This window comes from Pan paniscus, chromosome 2, assembly GCF_029289425.2.
Source record: "Pan paniscus chromosome 2, NHGRI_mPanPan1-v2.0_pri, whole genome shotgun sequence".
NCBI lineage: Eukaryota > Metazoa > Chordata > Mammalia > Primates > Hominidae > Pan > Pan paniscus.
The window spans coordinates 184,417,340-184,439,902 of NC_085926.1; the positions used below are offsets into that span (position 1 = coordinate 184,417,340).

At 39.1% G+C, this 22,563-nt stretch overlaps 1 protein-coding gene across 2 annotated transcripts; it reads right to left on the minus strand.

The window, feature by feature from the left end:
- Positions 1 to 1,283: 1,283 nt before the first annotated feature.
- On the minus strand, positions 1,284 to 22,528 carry TBCCD1 (TBCC domain containing 1). 2 transcript variants are annotated; one of them, XM_063602637.1, is made up of 9 exons: positions 22,445 to 22,528; positions 19,173 to 19,551; positions 13,594 to 13,749; positions 11,586 to 11,952; positions 10,075 to 10,261; positions 9,795 to 9,928; positions 9,431 to 9,545; positions 6,324 to 6,474; positions 1,284 to 2,166 (listed from the first exon to the last, which is right to left on the minus strand). In XM_063602637.1, the coding sequence occupies exons 2-8, from the start codon at positions 19,506 to 19,508 to the stop codon at positions 6,345 to 6,347; spliced, it is 1,425 nt and encodes a 474-aa protein (XP_063458707.1). In that variant the 5' UTR covers positions 19,509 to 19,551; positions 22,445 to 22,528; the 3' UTR covers positions 1,284 to 2,166; positions 6,324 to 6,344. The 2 variants fall into 2 exon arrangements, with proteins under 2 accessions (XP_063458707.1, XP_003806672.2); XM_003806624.5 differs by having other exon boundaries at positions 9,431 to 9,928.
- Positions 22,529 to 22,563: the final 35 nt, after the last annotated feature.

Genomic DNA, 22,563 nt, shown 5'->3' on the forward strand with positions numbered 1-22,563 from the left:
AAACTTACATGACAACTAAATGCAATGCATGATCTTGTGTTTGGGGAAAAAAGTCACTATAAAGACACTGCTGGGACAATCAGAAAACATTTTAATATGGACTGTAAATTAGATAATACTATTGTACCAAAGTTTAACTTCTTGAATTTGATCATTGTACTATGACTAGGTAAGAGTATGTCTGTTTCCAGGACATGTATGCTACCATTTAGAAGAAAGGTTCAAGATGTCTGCAACCTATTCTCAAATTGTTGAGCAAAAATAAAACAATACTATCATGTCGAGTGGTAAAGAGAATGTAGCAAAATGTTAACAACTGGTGAATGGAATCTAGATACAGGGTATGTTAAAGTTCACTGACTTATTCTTGCAACTATTATTTAATTTTTTTCAAAACACAATTTTTTTTAAAAAAAGAGCTCTAATCCATAAGAAGGGTGCCACCGTATGTAGAAAAGTGACTGTGGGACTCCTGAATTTGCCAAGGGTTAGCTAACTAAACACAACAAGCTACTGGCTAGGTGGTCTTCTTTGCCCACAATACAACATTGGAACATGTTCGGAGAACATTTTTTGGCCCTAATACACCTCTGACTTTAGGAATGAGATTGCATCTTACGTAAATACAAAAAAAACCAATAAATTAACTTTTCTCCATTTTTAACTTTAACTGATCAAGTATATTCTCAAAAGTCAAACTTCCTCATCTTTCTATTAACAAAACTAACAAATATTTTAATAAATGGGATGTATTATGGTCAATTCAGAAAATGGCAAATGTGCCTTAATATAAAGATTATTGAGAAAATATTAAGCTATATGCTTGGTTTTCTGAATTTTATAAAATTTTATAAAACTTTAAAACTTTAAAAAAAGTATCTGAGTACCATTTATTTCATTAACAAATAGCAATATCTAAAATATATTTCTATTACTCCAGTGTTTATTTGGTAATGGTCTGCTTCTTGAATTTCATCTTAAAATAAAAACCATGTAAACTTCAATTAGAATTAAACATTCTGAGGGTTAATTTTTACTTTAGAAATACAAAAGACTTTTTTGACAGAAATACTAATTAAATGGCCAGAGAGCATATGAACCAATGTTTATCAGCAATCTGATTCATTTCACTCATTTGGTAATTTGGTAATTTCACTCATTTATCTGAAAGAAGGTTTTCCCAAGTAAATGTAAACTTTACTAGTTATTTTGAGAAATGACACTGGAAACCTTTTCTAAAATTAAAACTAAAGATTTATCTTTTTACAAAAAAAAGGAAATTATTCTTTGGAGTTTGTTTATTGAAAATTTGAAGCAGGAAGTGAAAAATAAAGATTTTTTTACACAATTTCATTAAGTTCCATACTTTAAGGACTAAAATATAGTATAAAACTATTTCTATGTCTATATACCAACAAATCATACTTCCTTTCCAATTATTTTTTAAAAGGAGTAGCAATTTCCTTTTAAATAGTTACAAAGAACTATAAAACTCTTATTTAACTCTAGAAAGAATAAAACTCTTTCATCACACAAATGAAGATACATACTATAGTTGCAAATCTACACTCAGTTGCTTTAATATTAACATACATACAATGGTACTACCTTCACCAACTTTTTCATTTGGGCACCACAAAGATGAGTCTTCTGATGTTCTATAAGCAATATGTTTATATGAAAGTCAGAAGTTTAGCGAAAATTCGGCCTAAACAGTAATAAATGAAAATGGAAGGAAATCAAAGTTCTTAAATAGAACAGAAGGCTGGGCACGGTGGCTCACGCCTGTAATCCCAGCACTTTGGGAGGCCGAGATGGGCGGATCACGAGGTCAGGAAATCGAGACCATCCTGACTAACACGGTGAAACCCCGTCTCTACTAAAAATACAAAAAAAATTGGCCGGGCGTGGTGGCGGGCGCCTGTAGTCCCAGCTACTCAGGAGGCTGAGGCAGGAGAATGGCGTGAACCCGGGAGGCAGAGCTTGCAGTGAGCCGAGATCGCGCCACTGCACTCCAGCCTGGGCGACAGAACAAGACTCTGCCTCAAAAAAAAAAAAAAAAAAAAAGACAGAAAAGTCCCAATGTCTCTTAAGCAGCAATAGCACCTTCCCAATTTAGTTTCAAGATGAGCACCATCCTCCATTTATCCTTGTATTTCCAGGGCCCTGAAGATCAAAGAAAAAATAATACTAATCACTTAATTTTCTATTGCTTCATGTAAATAATTTTAAAACTCTACGTTTAAAAAATCACATAAATTATCAAGGTCAAATGATAGATTAGAGTGATAAAATACACAAAGTTTAAAGTTAATAATATTCCTTTTTGCTAGGTGTAATGTTAGATCATAATAAAAGAGAAATTCATACATGAATGTAAAAAATTGTTAAGCAGTGAAGATTAAACAAAATTTTTTACCCGCTTATAGTTCACATTTCCTTTGCATAATCTCCATCAGATTTGTAATTGTTTTTTTTTAAGAGATAGGGTCTCACTCTGTTGCCCAGGCTGGAATACAGCAGTGCAATCATAGCTCACTGCAGCCTTGAACTTCTGGGCTCAAGAGATCCTCCAGTCTGTGTCCAGAGTAGCTGGGATTACAGGCGTGTGCCACCATGCTCAGCTAATTTTTAATTTTTTTGTAGAGACAGGGTCTCATTATATTGCCCAGGCTGGTCTCAAACTCCTGGCCTCAAGTGATCCTCTCACCTCAGCCTCCCAAAGTGCTGGGATTAGAGACATAGGCCACTGCGCTCAGCCAAATTGCTAATTCTTAATTCTCAGCATTTATTAATAAATATTGCTAAATTCTTTTTTTTTTTTTTTTAAGACGGAGTCTCGCTCTGTCGCCCAGGCTGGAGTGCAGTGGGGCGCTCTCGGCTCACTGCAAGCTTCGCCTCCAAGGTTCACGCCATTCTCCTGCCTCAGTCTCCTGAGTAACTGGGACTACAGGCACCTGCCACCACGCCCGGCTAATTTTTTGTATTTTTTAGTAGAGACGGGGTTTCACTGTGTTAGCCAGGATGGTCTTGATCTCCTGACCTCGTGATCCACCCGCCTCGGCCTCCCAAAGTGCTGGGATTACAGGCATGCTAAATTCTTTAAAAAAAAATACACCCTTAAGACATGTAAATATTTAAAGCAAAAAATACACTTTTACAGCTTTGTAAAACTGCAATTCCTTTAAAAGTTAAATTTATTCCTCACAATTCCACTTCTAGGTATATATCCATGAGAAATAAAAACAAATGTCTACACAAAAACTTGTACACAAATGTACACAGCAGCATTACTCACAACAGCTGAAAAGTAGACACAAGCCAAATGTCCATCAACTGATCAACAGATAAACAAAATGGTAGATCCACACGATGGAATATTATCTGGCCATGAAAAAGAATGCAGTACTGATACATGGCTACATGGATGAATCTTGAAAACACTACACTAACTGAAAGAACCCAGACACAAGAAGCCACATGTTATATGATTCCATTTACATAAAATGTCCAAAATGGACAAAGTAGATTAGTGGTGCCAAGGACTAAGGGGAAGAGGAAATGTAGGGGTTGGAGGAATAAGGAGTGGCCTACAATGTGTACGAGCTTTATTTTGAAGGTGATGAAAATGTTCTAGATTTTTTAGTGGTGATAGTTGCACAAACTTCTGAATATACTTAAAAGCTACTGAATTCTTTACTTTAAAAAGGTGAATTTACTTCCCACAATGTTATGTGGTAATATTTTATCTCAATAAAATTTTTAAGAAGTTTTCTCCCACCCTAGACACCCAATCTCATTCCTCAAAGACAAACACTGTTTATAATTTCTTTATATTCTTCCAAAGATTGTTAGGCATATAATTAGCATATAAATACACTGCATTTGGGGTGTTTCTAGTCTACAGTTTTTTTAAACAATGCCACATCAAACATCTTCAGTTACAAAATTTCGGTTAGCTAAGAGGAATACATTGAAGAGATCTAATGTACAATATGGTGACTGTTGTTAATAACAATACTGTGTGATCTTGAAAAAAACAAAGAGAGTAGATTTTAAGTGTTCTCACTGCAAAAATGACAACTATGTGAGGTTCTAATGTTAACTAGCTTGATTTGGCCATTCCACATGCGTATATATTTCAAAACATCATGCTGGAAATGATAAATATATACAATTCATCTGTCAATTTAAAAATTAAATAAATAGGCCAGAAGCAGTCGCTCATGCCTGTAATCCCAGCACTTTGGGAGGCCAAGGTGGGCAGATCACCTGAGGTCAGGAGTTCAAGACCAGCCTGGCCATCATGGTGAAACCTCGTCTCTATTAAAAATACAAAAATTAGCCGGGTGCGGTGGCCGGTTCCTGTAATCCCAGCTACTCAGGAGGCTGAGACAGGAGAATCACTTGAACCTGGGAAGTGACGGTTGCAGTGAGCCGAGACCGCACCACTGCACTCCAGTTTGGGGGACAGAGTGAGACTCCATCTCAAAAATAAATAAATAAATTAATTAATTAATTAATCCCTACATACATGAGTTTATCTGTAAGATAAATTCTATTAATAATAAGTGAAACTGCTAAATCAGGGCAGGTGCAGTAGCTCATGCCTGTAATCCCAGCACTTTGGGAGGCCGAGGCAGGAGGACTGCTTTAAGCCAGGAGTTTAAGACCAGCCTGGACAACAAAGTGAGACCCTGTCTTTAAAGAAAAATAAAAAGATCAATTGGGTGTGATAGCATGCACCTGCAGTCCCAGCTGAGACAGGATTGCTTGAGCGCAGGAGTTTGAGGCTGCAGTGAGCTATGATTGTGCCACTGCACTTTAGCCTGTAAGAGAATTAGACCTCATCTCTAGAAAAAGAAAAAAGAAATCGCTGAGTCAGAGAAAATTTGTATTTTTAATTTTGATTTTGTCAAACTGCCCCCCACAGAGGTTACATATACACTTTCCTAGTGGTAAATGAAATGTTTTGCCAGTATTGTGTACTACCAGCTTTTGCTCTTTGCCAGTCTAATAAAAAATAGTATTTTACATTTCTTTAATTTTAAGTAAGCATTTTTGTGTCTCTAAGTATTTTTCTGTGAACTATCTATTATTGTCCTTTGTCTGTTTTCTATTGCTAGCATTTAAAAATACTTTAGGCCAGTTCCGGTGGCTCACGTCTGTAATCCCAACACTTTGGGAAGCCGAGGTGGGTGGATGTTCAGGAGTTTAGTTCAAGATCAGCCCAGCCAACATGGTGAAACTACGTCTCTACTAAACATACAAAAATTAGCTGGGCACGGTGGTGCGTGCCTGTAATCTCAGCTACTTGGGAGGCTGAGGCAGGAGAATTGCTTGAACCGGGGGAGCGGAGCTTGCAGTGAACTGAGATTGTGCCACTGCAACTCCAGCCTAGGTGACAGAGGGAGACTCTGCCTCAAAAAAAAAAAAAAAAACTTTAAACTAACACAGTATACTAATCTCTATTAAAAAAGAATACCATATGTTTGGGGCTGGGCGCAGTGGTTTATGCCTGTACTCCCATCACTTTGGGAAGCCAAGGCAAGTGGATCACCTGAGGTCAGGAGTTTTGAGACCAGCCTGGCCAACATGGTGAAACCCAGCCTCTACTACAAATACAAAAATTAGCCAGCTGTGGTGGTGCATGCCTGTTTTCCCAGCTACTCCGGAGACTGAGGTGCGAGAATCACTTGAACCCAGGAGGCGGAAGCTGCAGTGAGCTGAGATGGCGCCACTGCACTCCAGCCTGGGCAAAAGACAGAGACTCAGTCTCAAAAAAAAAAAAAAGAATACCATATGTCTGGATTAAATTTACTTCCAGTAAATTTGTTTGTATGCATATTCTCTTCTATTTAATCCATGATCTTCTAGTGTTCAGTAATCAAATCTTCATTTGGATTAATTCTGGTAATTTATTACTGCTAATATGTGTAATTAGCAAAGATCAGCTAATTTGTAAATTGGTTTTTGTGAGGGGAATGGATAAGAGGAAAGGTATTAGAAAGGGAGAATAAAACTTAGAACTATGTATGGGGGAATGTGGTATCTTTGGACAGTACAACTTGTCCCAGGCAAAAAGCAAAATAAGACAAAATTTGGCCATTATATTGGCCCCAAATTCTATAGGCTCCATCTGAATATTTTGGTTGGTTTTCTCACTATAAAATATGGTAAATATGGGTACATAAAGGTCCGTGTATGCTGGTAGGAGTGGTAGAAAAAATTTGGGCATGTTTAGTATATAATATTCTGTGCCTTTTTTTTATGCTTGAAAGATTTCCCCAAAAGAATCTGTTTTAAGTGGTATAAATGCCTACCAGTGTTTGCATGTAAGATCCTTATCCAGCTGCTTGTTTGGAGCCTGCTGCAGGGGGTACAAGGCTGTCCAGCTGTTGGCGATGTCCTGTATTAATCAACCATTCATAAAACTTGTTCTCTACCAGTACCTGGAACTGCTTCCTTTGATCCCTAAAATTGCGATTATGAGTAAAAAGAACGTAAGAACATGAATTCATATAAATTGTACTCTAAGCAATTATACAATATTTTAATAGGATAATGTTAAATCATTAATTATTTCTTGTTATCCTTTTGTTCTCACTGTTCAGAGTACACTGGACACCCCCACCCCACAAAGGATTGATCAGATACAATGTCCTCTTTCTACTTTTTCATTGTCAGATATTAACCAAGGACCAAGTGAACACTGGGTACTGTTCTGACTGACGGGGATAAATGTATAGAGAAGAGACAAGGCCCCTGTTGAAGCAGGATGACACTTCACGACTCCAGAGGGCACCATTCACATTGTGATCTGTGTAATCCATGCTCCTGAAGACTATATATTCTAGTAGGAAAGATAGGTAAAAATAAAATAAATAGGCCGGGCATGGTGACTAACGCCTGTAATCCCAGCACTTTGGGAGGCCAATGCGGGTGGATCGCTTGAGGCCAGGAGTTCGAGACCAGCCTGGCTAACATGGTGAAACCCTGTCTCTACAAAAAATATAAAAATTAGCCAGGCATGGTAGCACATGTTTGTAAGTCCCAGCTACTCGGGAGGCTGAGGCAGGAAAATCGCTTGAACCCAGGAGGTGGAGGCTGCAGTAAGCTAAGATCACACCACTGCACTCCAGCCTGGGCAACAGAGCGAGATGCTGTCTCAAAATAAATACAATACAATAAAAATATAATATAAAGTTAAGTAGTTCTAGGTGCCATGGAGAAAAATAGAGCAGGGGGAAGGAATAGCAATTCTGGAAATGTTATTTCAGAGAAAGAATGGAGAGAGATGGCCTCCCTAAGATAATATTTGAGCTTAGGTCTAAATGAAATGATGGAATAAGCAGAATGAGTATTTGGAGAGGAATATATCAGGCAGAAGAGACCAAAAAAGTACAAAGGTTCCAAAGTGAGAGCGTATTTCACATGTTCATGATAAGAAAGAGAAGAGTAGCTCCTGACAGCCAGGAGCTAGCCTAGCACTGTCAGCTAGGCCTTGGTGTAGGATCTGGACTTGCTCTTGTATTCTTCTGTTGAACATAAACAATACCTTAAACCACCACCATTAGACAAAGCCACTCTGGGATGATGATAGACCAAAGAAAGAACAAGATCACTCCGTAATCGTATCTCAGTTCAGAAACCCCCACACCAACCTCCAAAAAAATGTTGTGACCCAAACCATAAAATCACCAAACATTCCTTTCCTGGAGGAGTGGCTACTTCTTTACAATTATAGTTTTAGCTCTTCCTTCCTTCCTCCTGCCTTAGATATAAAAGTTATTAAACTGTCAAATCACAGATTACTCTCACTTCCAGATAGTCCTGCTTCCTAGAACTCTCCCCCAAATCATTAACACAAGCCAAAATCCAACGATAAGTTCCTTTTAACACCTGTTTACTGAGTTGAAACACAGTTTTCCATGTTCCCCAACCTTTTACTGAGATGAAACACACTTCTCTCCCTCCTTGCCATGAGTCAACACAATCCACCTTTGTTCTATAGATGTGTTCCTGGCGGTCTTTGGTCAGAGGGCAGTGATGAAGTAATAGTAAGATGACTGCTGTATGCCGGGAAGGAGGAAATGACGAAAAGAACGGCAGAAATTGAGGAAGAGAGAGCCTGGTAAGTATGGTAAAGGCTTTGGATTTTATTTGAAGTATGATGGGAGGCCATTAGAGGGGTCAGAGCAGGGAAATGACATGATGTAATCACTGTTAAAAGGGTCACACTGGCAATTTGTTTCAAACTGATTTCTGTCTTCCTATATTCCCAAAGTTAAACTGACTACTTTCATTGTTTCTGGGATCACTGTGGATCTCACCACTTGAAAACACTGACTCAGAGTCAGCATTTATTAAGTGCTTACATCCCACAGTCTGCACATGTATATGCAGGAGCTTTTCACATGTAAGAGAATCTAAGCACTTCATCGTTTCTTGGCCTTTTGGCTGAGATCAAGTGTAGAGAATCTAACCATTTAAATACTAGAACCATTCAAACAACAGAACTGCTTTAAAAGAATGTTTTTTCATGATCATCCATTTTTACAACACATTATAATAATGTTATTATTGTACAGTATGATATGGTATGACAATATTTGAAAGAAAACAATGAAGACACTAGAGGCATTTAAGAACCTCTGGTTACTAAGAAGTCAGAACAGAGAAAAAAAAAGAACCTCTGGAACCAGGTTGATTAGGTGTGAATCCTGGCTCCTGTGTGACTTTGGGTAAAGTACTTAATTCCTCAGTTCTTCGGTTTCCTCACCTGTAATCAGGTGTTATTACAAAGAATAAATGAGTTAGCACATAGAAGGTGCCTAGAATGGTATTGGATTATGTGGCATACTCTATGTATGATTTTTTAAATTCATGTAAGTCTTATATTTGCCAACTAAACTTTAGCTTCTTAAGAAAAGGGAGTCTAATACTGGATATTTACCCACTCCCATCCCCAACCTAACAGTGTTTGAAATACTAATTTGAAATCCAAACCTTAATTTAAAAACACATTACTTTTTTTTTTTGAGACACAGTTTCACTCTTGTTGCCCAGGCCGGAGTGCAATGGCACGATCTTGGCTCACTGCAACCTCTGCCTCCCGGGTTCAAGCAATTCTCCTGCCTCAGCCTCCCATGTAGATGGAATTACAGGCACACGCCACCACACCCAGCTAATTTTTGAATTTTTAGTAGAGACGGGGTTTCACCATGTTGGCTAGGCTGGTCTCAAACTCCTGACCTCAGGTGATCCACCCACCTCGGCCTCCCAAAGTGCTGGGATTATAGGCGTGAGCCACCGCGCCCAGCCTTACATTTTTTATTACTTTAGCACAGCTGTAAAAATGTGCAGACTAGTTTGTTTCTCCATGGAGTTTCACAAAAAACACAAACTGTTACTTGTAAAAAATACTCACTTTGTCAAATGAGCCTCCTTCACAGTTTTCTGCCAGATCTGTATCTTCTGTTCTCTTTGACCCAGTGCTTTCTGATATACAGATGGAAGACCCCCGGGTATCTCTGTTGTGTCCCCTTCCATTTCAAAGGGAATAATAAATACATAGAATTCACAAGGTGGTAAAAGCTGGAAGACTCTTGTGTCGCTGTTCTCTCTGCATACAACCATTGGATTATCCCAATAGTTAGGCACTGTAGCAAGGCCAGTCCTGGCCATATGGTCCTCTAGCATTGGGTAATGTGTATGAAAAGGGGCAAAAGTTACTGTCTGGTTCCCAGAGAGAATAAGTGGGCGTGTAGGCGTAAGAATGTGAAAGATGCAACCTGTTGTAGAAGAGATGGACAAACGACGGCAAATAGCAATGACTTTAACATTGTCACAACTGTGGAGGTGAAGTGTAGTCCCTACAGGGCCCAAGACAAAGATGCTATTCCTGCACTTCTCAATTGTCACAGATCTGAAAAAAGGAAAAAATGAGGTAAAGTCCTCTGAATAAGATTTTAAAAATTTGACTAAAATATTATTATCTGATGGCAAAAAAAGAATCAGTCACAGTCCAAAGAAAATGTCAGAACATCAGAACACCATGAAAACTGTGCTTACCGTAAGGGAGAGAGCAGATATATAAAAGATTCGTTGCAACGATGAATCTTTACATGTGCCCCCACCAGAGTATCTGAGCTCTTAGCCAGTGTCTGCTTGTAAACCTGGCTCATCACTACCAGTCGGTGCATCCTAGGGGCCACATGAGTATTACAAGCAATCTTAGCTCTTTTGGTGGTCCCTTCAACTATTTAAGAAAACATATAAATAGATGAGACAGTATCAAATCAAAGAAAAACAAACAAACATATGAGGTTACACGTCTACATGTATATATGTCTCAAATTAGATACCACATGTAGGGACAAAAATGTTAGATCTGGGCTTTGGATAGAGGTATTTGCTATACTATTCTCTATTCCTTTCTGTATGTTTGGAATGTTCATTTTTGTTATAAAAAAAATTTTAAAACCTATAATGAATTTAAGATTGCCTATAAGTCTAAGATACTTTTTCGTGTCTATGCTTCAAGTTAAGGTCTATGCCTAAGGTCATATGGCTAGTAAGTGGCAAAGCTGTCCTAACTCAAATATCTTCTCCTCCAAGATGCTTTACTTTATCTTCCCAAACGTAATTCACCTCTCTAAATTACCATAATATTAATTCTGTCCCCTTCCTAACTTACCACATTATCCCATTAATCCTATTTGAGTTCATGCCTTTTTTTCTTCTTTTTTGTGAGACGGAGTCTCACTCTGTCACTCAGGCTGGAGTGCAGTGGTGCAATCTCAGTTCACTGTAACCTCCACCTCCCAGGTTCAAGAGATTCTCCTGCCTCAGCGTCCTGAGGAGCTGAGATTACCAGTGCATGCCACCATGCCTGGCTAATTTTTGTATTTTTAGTAGAGCTGAGGTTTCTCCATGTTGGCCAGGCTGGTCTCGAACTCCTCACCTTCCGCCAACCTCAGCCTCCCAAATTGCTGGGATTACAGGTGTGAGCCACCGCACCCAGCCTGAGTTCATGTCTTTACTCCTAAGATCATTACTACCTGAGAGCACATCTTCCTATCACACACAGTGTGTTGCACAAACTGACACTCAAAAAATATGTGCAGGTTCTCCTAACACAGTCACACCATTACGTGACTGCCTTCTCAGACTGTACTTCCCTGCAAGCCACTGGGACACCCTTGTAAACAATACTGCTGAAATGTTGGGAGGTCACATGAGTATGCTATTATTATTCTTCTTTTAAAACATTTCTTGTTTATTTTTATTACATACGTTTACTTTTATTACACATGTACCAGGTACATAATATATGGTTATTTAGAAAAATAACAGTAAAAGAAGATAAAAATAATTTGTAATCCTACTATCATTTTTAATATTTTAGTATAATCCTTGAGAGAAAAAGTCATGCACAAAAGACAGATGTTGCTTTTTCTCTTTTATAGGAGCAGTATTTTTTAGGTCTTCTAGAGAAGACACGAGATCACTAATATATTAGAAAACACTAGGTTCCTTAACTTGTCATTCAATTTAATGTAGATTAAAATATTAAAAAATACCTTGATGAGCCCAAGCCAATTTCTTTCCAGACTTGAGGCAAGCTGATGTACCAAATGGATTCCCAGTCAAACAGGACCTCAACCAGGTTTCCAGTTTGTAGAAAGAGAAAGTCTTAGAGATCTTTGAGAAGCCACTATCTGCATGCAGTGGTTGCCACAGTGCAAGTTCATGAAGTGGATAGATCTTCCTGGCTCTACTTATTGTACCTTCAATAAGGAAGCTGAGCGCCACAACAGCTTCTCGAGACACTAGACTACTATGGGTTGAATGAAATGATGCAGTGAGTTGTTTTGGATCTAAAAGCAGCTCGAGGAGATCAGACAGATGATCATAGACAAAAGCTTGGTGACTGTAATCATTCCAGTTCTAAAAAAAAGTTAAAAGAAAGCACTCTTAATAAAGAGATTCCACAAGATCTAAAATTTCTATATTTTAATTATTTTGTATTTATACTCTGCCTCATCCCCCAAAAGGAATTAGGTAGTTATATAAACCTTATAAAGGTGATCCGCCCAGCTTGGCCTCAGAATTTCTAATCCCTTAGAATTCCAGTTCATTAACAAGCATGATGGCTATTCCAGTCCCAATGTCAAATGCGTTTTTAGTTCAAACACCTATCACCAATGCATAATTTCTTCCTGGGGGAACTGACTGGCCCAGGTCGTCACTTTAAATCTGGCCAATTTCAAATGTATAGCAATAAATGGGCTACTCAAGTGTCCACCCCGGTCCAATCAGTTACTCAGAGAGGTCGTGCTGTAGTATAAACCAAAGTCACCATTTATTGGTGCTTACTATGCAGTAAGTCCCATGCTAATATATTACTGAAGTCTCATAGTCATTCAGAAACATGCATTATTATCCTCACTTACAGAAGGGAAGCCAAGGCCTAGAGAAGTTAACTGACTTGCCTAAAATCGTATGACTAAACGATAATAAATGATAGAGGCAGAAATGAATGGAGGCTACCTTGGCTCAAAACACCATCTCCTAACAGTGCCCATTCTGCAGGAACTACATGTGGAGAGAGAGATAGTGACTGGTATCTCTAATACATCTGGGCTTGAGCATTCTGAATTTAAGCTATAGCTAGGGCATCTATACAAAGCGGTAACTATAAAGCAAGAGCTCTGGGAAGGACACAAAGTTGGGAGTCACTGAGATATATGAAGTCGTAGGAATATAAAGAATTACATTGAATGAATAAGTTAAGAGAGAAGGGAAAATTGCCCCAGACAGAATAGCTGCTTGTAAGGGCCAGGGGAGAGAAATTTATGAAAGAAAGTGAGAAGAGAGAGTTAGAAGCAAAACCAAGAGTAATAGCATCATGGAATATAAAGGAGGAGAGACTTATTAAAAAGGAGATTAGAAAAGTTCCAAATAGCAAAGAGATATTTTTTCTTAGCTTTAGAACATTTTTAAAGAGCTTGTACATGGCATTAATACTGAGGCCTACATTTTACTGAAAGTTTTTCAATATACTTACACAAGAACAAGTAAAAATATTTTGGTTTTCTTTACAAAAACAGAAAGAAAAAAGCAATAAGACATCCTCTAAAATTCACAATGTGAGGCAGTTAAATTTAGCTTCTGGGTTGTCACGTATGTAATTACTTAAACAACATGAGAAGATATTTTTATAATTTTTTTCAGTAGATTTCAAAAGATTTTGCAAGCACTCCATCTTCTTGATGCTCCTTAGTCACATAAGTTGATTCGCATTGATTGACATGTTGAAAACGGCAATGCTAATTGAACACAGTGATGATCTGCCCACAAATCAGCAAGTGGTTTTCCTACCAGTGAAGGCACTGCAACCAGTTCTCTATTGTGATTAAGACTGTACACACTGATTTTGTTTTATAATTTAAAAAAAAAGTGAAAAACAAAACAAGCCATCAAATCACTGGCTTATGTAAGAAATCTCATCATAATTTTTAATGCAAGTGAACCATCTCCCACACAAATTGTCCCTTTTAGAGAATGAGATCAAGATATAAGGAGTACCTTATTATGACAATTAGATTTTTCAGTCAGGTCAGGAGACTGAGATCTGTTTCTGGGACTGGGCCACTCTTCGCCAATCAAAGATGTCCTTAGGGAGACCTTGTTCAACTGTTGAATGTATAAGAAGAGCAGAAACTGTAGCGTGTCCACTGAAAGCTGTCCAAGAAGAAAATAAAAGATGAACAGACGTTTTAAAACATCAACCACTAGTCTAACAACTAAGTAGACATAGTAAATTCACAAGTTGGCTGATCCTAAAAAAACCAACTTAGAAACATTGCCAGTTTTGATATGTATGTCTCTGGTACCCAGATGTAAGAGTTTCTTTTTCTTTTTTTTTTTGAGACAGAGTTTCACTCTTGTCGCCCAGGCTGGAGTGCAATGATGCGATCTCAGCTCACTGCAACCTCCGCCTTCCTGGTTCAAGCGAGATTCTCCTGCCTCTGCCTCCTGAGTAGCTGGGATTACAAGCATGTGCCACCATGCCCAACTAATTTTTTTGTATTTTTAGTAGAGATAGGGTTTCACCATGTTGGCCAGGCTGGTCTTGAACTCCTGACCTCGGGTGATCTGCCCGCCTTGGCTTCCCAAAGTGCTGGGATTACAGGCGTGAACCCCTGTGCCTGGCCAAGAGTTCCTAAAACTAATTAAAGTGGAATAATTTACCTTCACAGAAAGCTGTATAACATCTATGGCTATAGAAATTATCTCTCAAAACTGATGAAAGGATGTAGTACATACTTTAAGTACATTATTTCAGAAGTTTAAACTTACAATTTAAAAAAAACCAACCTTAGTAATTTGAATAAATAAGTAGATAGAAGTAAGAAAGAAGAAAATTCAGTTAAGACAGAGGTCTAACTTAAGACTCACAAACCTATCAAGAAAGTTTAGGATACCAGTGCAATACCTGAAATTGTATGTAATTTTTTGGTATATGTGCATTTTTCAAGGGAGTAGGCCTCAGGTTTTCAGCAAATTCTTAAAGGGGTGTTTCACTTAAAGACAAAAACACTGTTGGTCTGATAGATGTATAGTCATTTCTTATTCAAGGAAGGGTGTGGTTGAAGCTCACGACTTGAAGCCCCTGATTACCCTCATCTACCCACCCCCATACAGGAGAGGCAAAAAAGTAAAGTAATACATCTGGGTCTACAGCTATATTCACCCTGATACCCAACCTGGCTAAAAACACTATCATCTGAGAAACTTAAAAGTACAGATTCTCAGGATCACCCAGACCTATTTAATCAACTAACAATGTGAAGCCCCATGAATTTGTATATTTTATAAATTTTTACTTTCTTAATTGAACTTCTGAGATAACTGTAGATTGAGATATAGTTGTGAGAATTCACACAGAAAGATCCCATGTACCCTTTACCTGCCTTGCCAAACTATAGGACAATATCACAATCAGGATATTGACACCGATACAGTCAAGATACGAGAACATTTCCATCAACAGAACAATCTCTCATGTTGCCCTTCTACAGCCATATGCACTTCTCTGTCCCACTCACCCCTTCTTAGGCCCTTAGCAACCACTTACTTGTTCTCCATCTCTATAATTTTATTATTTCAAGAACATTAGGTAAATAGAATCATATAGTATGTAACCTCTTGGGATTGGCTTTTTTCACTAAGTGTAATTCCCTGATTTTATATATACTTCCATTTTAAACAATTATTTGTTACATTATCATTATTTCTTCATGGAGACTATAGGATCCTTGCCTTTTCCATTTTTATACTCCTAGTAACTAGCAAAGCATCTGGTACATAAAAAGCACTCAAAAAATCTGGAACTTCCTGAAGGTTTTATTCATCTCTATATGCCCAGCATCCACTACTATACCGAGTACATAGTAGATAATAAATATTTGATTAATGAATAAATGTACTGCCCTTTCCCTCTTCATTGCTTGACAAACTTCTTTTCAATTTCCAAAACGTTGTTTAGATATGACCCTATAAGGCAGAGACTGCTAGATGCTTACTACTTTTTTTCTTCTTCCTGGGTATGTAATTAGATGGCATTTCCCATCTTCCTTTGGAGTTAGATATGGCATAAATGAATTACAGCAACTGAATGTGAATGAATTTATCTTTATCACTTTCAAGCCTAATAATAAAACCCTCAAAAGAAATGGAAGCAAAAGGACTCTGAGGCCCCAGTGGGCATGGCTGTGGCAAATTGTATTATTATTCGCTATTGCTCACTTTCAAATTCTCTAAGAGGCTTATACAGCCCTACCCATGGCCATGGGATTTTCCTTATCTCCTGAAAGGTGGTTTACCTTCCCATCTTCATGGGAATAATGCCTTAGCCAATGGAATAAAAGTAGTCTTAGTTTATGTCAAATCTGAGCAAAAGTTTTAAGAGGCATCATGAGTCCAGAAACAAACTCACACATATATGGTCAACTAATTTTCCACAAGGGTGTCAAGAATACAAAACGGAGAATAGTCTCTTCAATAAATGATGCTGAGAAAACTGGATCTACAAATGCAAAAGAATGAAATTGGGACCATAGCTTATACCATACACAATCAACTCAAAATGGATGAAAGACTTAAATGTAAGGGGTGAAATGGTAAAACTCCTAGAGAAAAATAAGGAAAAAGCTCCTTGACATTGGTCTTGGTAATGATTGTTTGGATATGACACCAAAAGCACAGGCAACCAATGCAAAAATAAGTTGAATTATATCAAACTAAAAAGCTTCTGCACAACTAAGGAAACAATCAACAGAAGAAAAGGTAAACCATGTATCTGGTAAGGGGTTAATATCTAAAATATATAATGAACTCCTGCAGCTCAATAGCAAGAAAAACCAAATAACCTAATTAAAAAATGGACTATGGACCTGAATAGACATTTCTCCAATGAAGACATACAAATGGCCAACAGGTATACGAAAAGGTGCTCAACATCACTACTCATTAGAGAAATATAAAGCAAAACCACAATGAGATATCACCTCACACTTGTTAACAAAAGATTAACAAGTATTAGTAAGGATGTGAAGAAAAGGGAACCCTGGTACACTGTCAGTGAGAATGTAAACTGGTACAGCCATTATAAAAAATAGGGCCGGGCGCGGTGGCTCACGCCTGTAATCCCAGCACTTTGGGAGGCCGAGGCAGGCAGATCACGAGGTCAGGAGATTGAGACCATCCTGGCTAACATGGTGAACCCCATCTCTACTAAAAAATACACAAAACTGGCCGGGCGTGGTGGTGGGTGCCTGTAGTCCCAGCTACTCAGGAGGCTGAGGCAGGAGAATGGTGTGAACCTGAGAGGTGGAGCTTGCAATGAGCTGAGATCGCGCCACTGCGCTCCAGCCTGGGCGACAGAGCGAGACTCCGTCTCAAAAAAAAAAAAATAAAATAAATAGTATAGCAGTTTCTCAAAAAATAAAAAAGAGAACTACCATACGATCTAGCAATCCCACTTCTGGGTATTTATCCAAAGGAATTGAAATCAGGATCCTGCAAATACCTGCACTCCCATGTTCATTGCAGCATTATTGATAATGGCCAAGATATGGAAGCAGCCTAAATGTCCACAGATGGATGACTAGATAAAGAAAACTTGGCATGCATATATAATGGAGTACCATTTGGCCTTAAAAAAGAAAGAAATCATGTTGGGTACAGTGGCTTATGCCTGTAATCCCAACACTTTGGGAGGCTGAGGTGGGAGGATCACTTGAGGCCAAGAGTTCAAGACCAGCCTGGGCAACACAGTGAGATCCTGACCTCTATGAAAAAAATACAAAAATTTGCCAGGCATGATAGCACACACCTGTAGTCCTAACCACTCAGGAGGCTGAGGTGGAAGGATTGCTTGTGCCCAGAAATTCCAGGCTATAGTGAGCTATGATTACATCCCTGTACTCCAGCTTGGGCAACAGAGTGAGATCCTGTCTCTTAAAAACAGAGAGAAATCCTGCCATTTTCAACAACATGGATGGACCTGGAGGACATTATGCTAAGTAAAACAAGCCAGACACAGAAAGACAAAGCTATGTAATCTCACTTATATGTGGAATCTAAAATAGTCAAACTCATAAAAACAGACAGAAGGGTGACTGACAAGGGCTAGGAGGAGGGGGAAATGGGGAGGTTGATGGTCAAAGGCTACAAAGTTTCCGTTATGCAAGAAAATTAAGTTCTGAAGATCTACTCTACAGTATACCGCCTAGAGATAACAATTACATGTTGTATACTTAAAATTCTCTAAGACAGTAGATCTTATGTTAAGTGTTCTTAACACATACACACACAAAATAACAAGCATAAAAGAGGAGGGGGAAACTATGGGGGGTGATGGGTATGTCTATGTCCTTGACGGTCATGATGGTTTCACAGCATACACTTATCCCCAAACTGATTGAGCTGTATACATAAAATAAGAATTTAAAAAGAGACATCATGAGTTTCCTCCATTCTGTTGATCTTCCCTTCTGTTATAAGAATGGGAATGATCTACACAGAAGCTATTTCTTTAGCCTGTGTCCCTAAATGGGGAAACACGGAGCCTGGACAAATGCCATAGCAAAAATGAAGCCCACATGTAAAATGGGCAAGAAATAAACCTTTTCCCCTGTAAGCCACTGGAATTTCATTTGTTTGTTCTTAATGAATGAAATCAGCTTTTAACAAAGCTGATTAACAGTGACTCCAAGTGATAGAAGCATGGATCCCTGGTCATTGCTTGGATGACAGCAGCCCAGAGATTTGTCCAACCAGGAGCACCTGTGTTAGATTGCTGCCTGAATGAGAAATAAACTGTTACTGTTCTAAGCCACTGAAATACTGGGTTGTCTATTACTATAATCAGCCTACTTGATTAATATACTTTCTCTGTGAAGTCTTTCCTTATCACTGAAATAAATCATTCTTTATTCAATTTCTGTACTTTGTGTATTCTTTTATTATACATATCACACTATTAAATAGCATCTTTTTTAAATACCAGCTTCCTCTACTAGTCCATAAGCTCCATGAGGGCTGAGATGCTATCCTAATCATCTTTGAATCCCATCATGTAGCAGATGTTCATTTTAAAATAGTCAGGTGCTCTGACTGTAACATATCAGTTGTTCATAACACTCATTCACCCCAAAATCTTTTTAAAGTCAGTAAAATATTTCCCTTTTTCAATAACAGGGTCTCTGTAACATTACTGCTTTGGGAGTAGGTGAGTAAGGTCTGGTAAGTAAGGACTAATTCATTGAATACATGAAATACTGCCAAACTGGAACTACTAAAACTCAAATGATAACTTGAGATTACAATGGCCATTAGCCTAAAACCTAAAATTTTACAGCTAATACAAAAATTAAGAATGGTTTATTGGGCCAGACATGGTGGCTCATGCCTGTAATCCTAACATTTTGGGAGGCCAAGGCAGGAAGACTGCTTGAAGCTGGGAGTTCAAGACCAGCCTGGGCAACAAAGTGAGACTCTGTTTCTATCTAAAAATTGTAGTAAGCAAAAACATTTTTTAATTTAAAAAAGAATGGTTTCTTTCCAAAAGTAATTAAGTATACACACATATCAATCCGTACCTGATTTCTCTGCTTTTCAACTTCCTCCTCAGACATGCAGTTGGACAGAACCTCAGACCATTCCAGGCGCTCCTCAGGTGTCTTCATTGAAAGACTATCAAATATTTCGAAGTAAAGCCACGCCAGGTCCTTGGCCAACTGCAGCTTCCCACAAGCGATGTGCCTCCATGTAGACCAGTAGAGGCGCGGGTAAGCTCCTTCTGTGGCCCGGATTTGCACATAGGTGGATATCTTCCTGAGATAGTGAAGACTAAACTTGGATGGAGGGGGGACCTGCAAGGCACCCACTATAAAGGGTTCTGCTTTCACCCAGAGGAGAACTCTGGACTGATCCATATTATCTCTAAGGACATCAGGGTGAAAAGGCTTCTTTGCATACCTAGGAAACAAAGTTTCTTCATAAACTGATTTGAAACAAGTCTCATTTATGCATTTTTCTTGGAAGGTGACCCCTCTCTCTCAACTGTGTCATATGTACTACATCATCATCTTAAAAGGCAGCTCTAGTTCACCAACCAAGAGCAGAACAGTTTTTTTAATCAGATCTCATTATAATCTGAGAAAAAAATTGTGATAAAACAAAATTATCTTACTTGAATTGTTAGAAATCCTTGTTTTAGGAAGTGTGTGTAGATGCATGAAGTCTGAGTGAGATCCCAGGAAGAAAACGAATGAGGGCAAAAAAGTCATCCTATCACAGGAAACCTTTTTCTACTCTGAGGGGGAACACTGTTCAAAATAAGGGAAATACATTTCACAGAGTTAAATCACTTACACAGAAGACAGTTGGTTAAAGATCTGGACATGTTAGCTGAGCATATAAATTCAATATGAAGTGCTAATGTGAGGCAGCAGGCAAGAATGCTAATGTAAATGTAGACTGCAAGAATAGATCAGGAGAAGTTACAGCATCTTTATTCTCTATAACAGTGAACCCACTCTAACATATTTGATCCTGCTCAGTTCAGGTGTGATTTTTTAGATTTTTTTTGTTGTTGTAACAATGATACATGATTTTTATGGAATATTTATAAAATACAAAAACAGGGAACCATCCACAATCCCACAAGTAAAGGGCAACAAATTAATATTTTATTGTATTTCCTTCTTCTTCTTCTTTTTTTTTTTTTTTTGAGATGGAGTTTCCCTCTGTTGCCCAGGCTAGAGTGCAGTGGCATGATCTCAGCTCACTGCAACCTCCACCTCCCAGGTTCAAGCAATTCTCATGCCTCAGCCTCCCCAGTAGCTGGGACTACAGGCGTCCACCACCACACTTGGCTAATTTTTGTATTTTTAGTAGAGATGGGGTTTAACTATGTTGGCCAGGCTGATCTCAAATTCCTGACCTCAAGTGATCCCTCGCCTCAGCTTCCCAAAGTGCTAGGATTACAGGCTTGAGCCACCATGCCTGGCCTCTTTGTCTTTTTTCTACACATAAATTAGATGTTAGTTTTTGAATTTTCACAGTTGTGATGTTACATACACAATTCTGTACTGTTTCAAAAGCTTTATAGTATTCTAAATAAATGTATCCCATTTTATTCAACTCTTCTCCCATTTTTAGACACCTTACTAGGTTTCAGATTTTTCACAAAAACAACATAGGCAAAATACTGATCATTATTGAAGTGGGGTAATGGGTACATGGGGGGCTCACTGATTCTATTTTTGTGTATGTTAAAAAATTTCATTACAAAAGTTCAAATGTTGTCACCAGTGTAAATAATGCTATCACTACCATCTTTCTTCATATTTTCTGCATTACGAATTATTTCTGTGTGAAAATTTTCAGATGTACTTTTGTGAAATTAAGTAATTGACATTTCTAAAGCTTGTGAAATATATCCTTGTTGCTTCCAAATGATTTTATCAAATTGTACCATCCTTTGACTCTGGTACCTACTTCACTGTGCACTCCTCAACATTAGCAACATCATTTTTTAAAAAATATAAAAACTAATTTAAAAAATCAATTATATGACTGATGAAAATTTTATTGCTATTATTATATTTTGCATTTGATTCTAAGAAAACTGTGCTTCTCTCTTTTTTTTTTTTTTTTTGAGACGGAGTCTCGCTCTGTTGCCCAGGCTGGAGTGCAATAGCTCGATCTCGGCTCATTGCAACCTCCACCTCCCAGGTTCAAACGATTCTCCTGCCTCAGCCTCTCGAGTAGCTGGGATTACAGGCTCCCGCCACCACGCCAGGCTAATTTTTGTATTTTTTTAGTACAGACAGGGTTTCACCATGTTGGCCAGGCTGGTCTTGAACTCCCTGACCTCAGGTGATCCGCCTGCCTTGGCCTTCCAAAGTGCTGGGATTACAGGCGTGACCCACCGCACCCGGCCTGCCAACTGTGCCTCTCTCGAGAATCATCTGTTCGGAAAAATAACTGACATCAATCGAGTGCTTACTATGCAACAGGTAGCATGCTCATGATTTTGCATACTTCACCTCCTTTCATCCTCACAACCACCTGGAGATACAGTACTTAAGACTGTACACATTTTCGATGAAAAAAAAATGAGGCTTAGCGAAGTTAAGGGATTTCCCTAAGGACACCTACTTAGCTGGCACAGCTCTAGATTAGGATTCAGGTCTGACTTGAGAACTGCATTACTATAAATGTACTCTAGGAATCCAGTTTTGGGAGAATCTCTTAAAAACGGGAGTGGATCCAGAAGAGAATTTCCAGAATAAAGAGTCTTAGACAGGAAGCCAGGTGAAAGAACCAGGGAGAGTAAACTCAAAAGAAGGGCGTGGAAGGGCAAAAGGCAGCTGTCTTCCAACGTGGAGAGACTGGAGTCGTTTTGAGTAAAACCAGACGATAAAAGTTAGGCGAGGAAGACCTCGGTTCTCTCCAAAATGTAAAGAGGCTGCTCTGTGAGGTACTGAGCCCCTGTCAACAGCCAGATCCCAGAGATGAGCCCTCCATTCTAACTCCGAGAATCGAGAGGGCTCAATCCGTAAACAAACATAAACTGGGGCTCTGACCCTGGCGGTGCCCTGAGGTTAAGGTTTTTCAGGTCGGGAGATCGGCGTGGGTCCAAGGCGGTTGTCCTGGGGCTTCGCCGCCACCTTGGACGCGATCCGGGGTGGGACTCTGCGTGGGCCGCCCCAGCGTCGCGACCGGACTTCAGGAACACACGCTCACGCTGACAGGGTCGGTAGCTGACCCGAGACGCGGTAAGCGCGAAGGCAGCCTCCCCGACCCGAGCCTGAAGCCTGACTAACCCACACCGCCCTCCCCGGCGCACCCAGTGCGCGGTTACCTGCTAATGCAGGCGCCGCTCCGCCGCACTTCTCCGCGCGCCGCCGCGCCCCGCGTCCGCTCGCTGGGCCCGCCCCTCACCCTCCTCCGCGCGCCGCCGCCGTGCCCATTGCGCAAGCG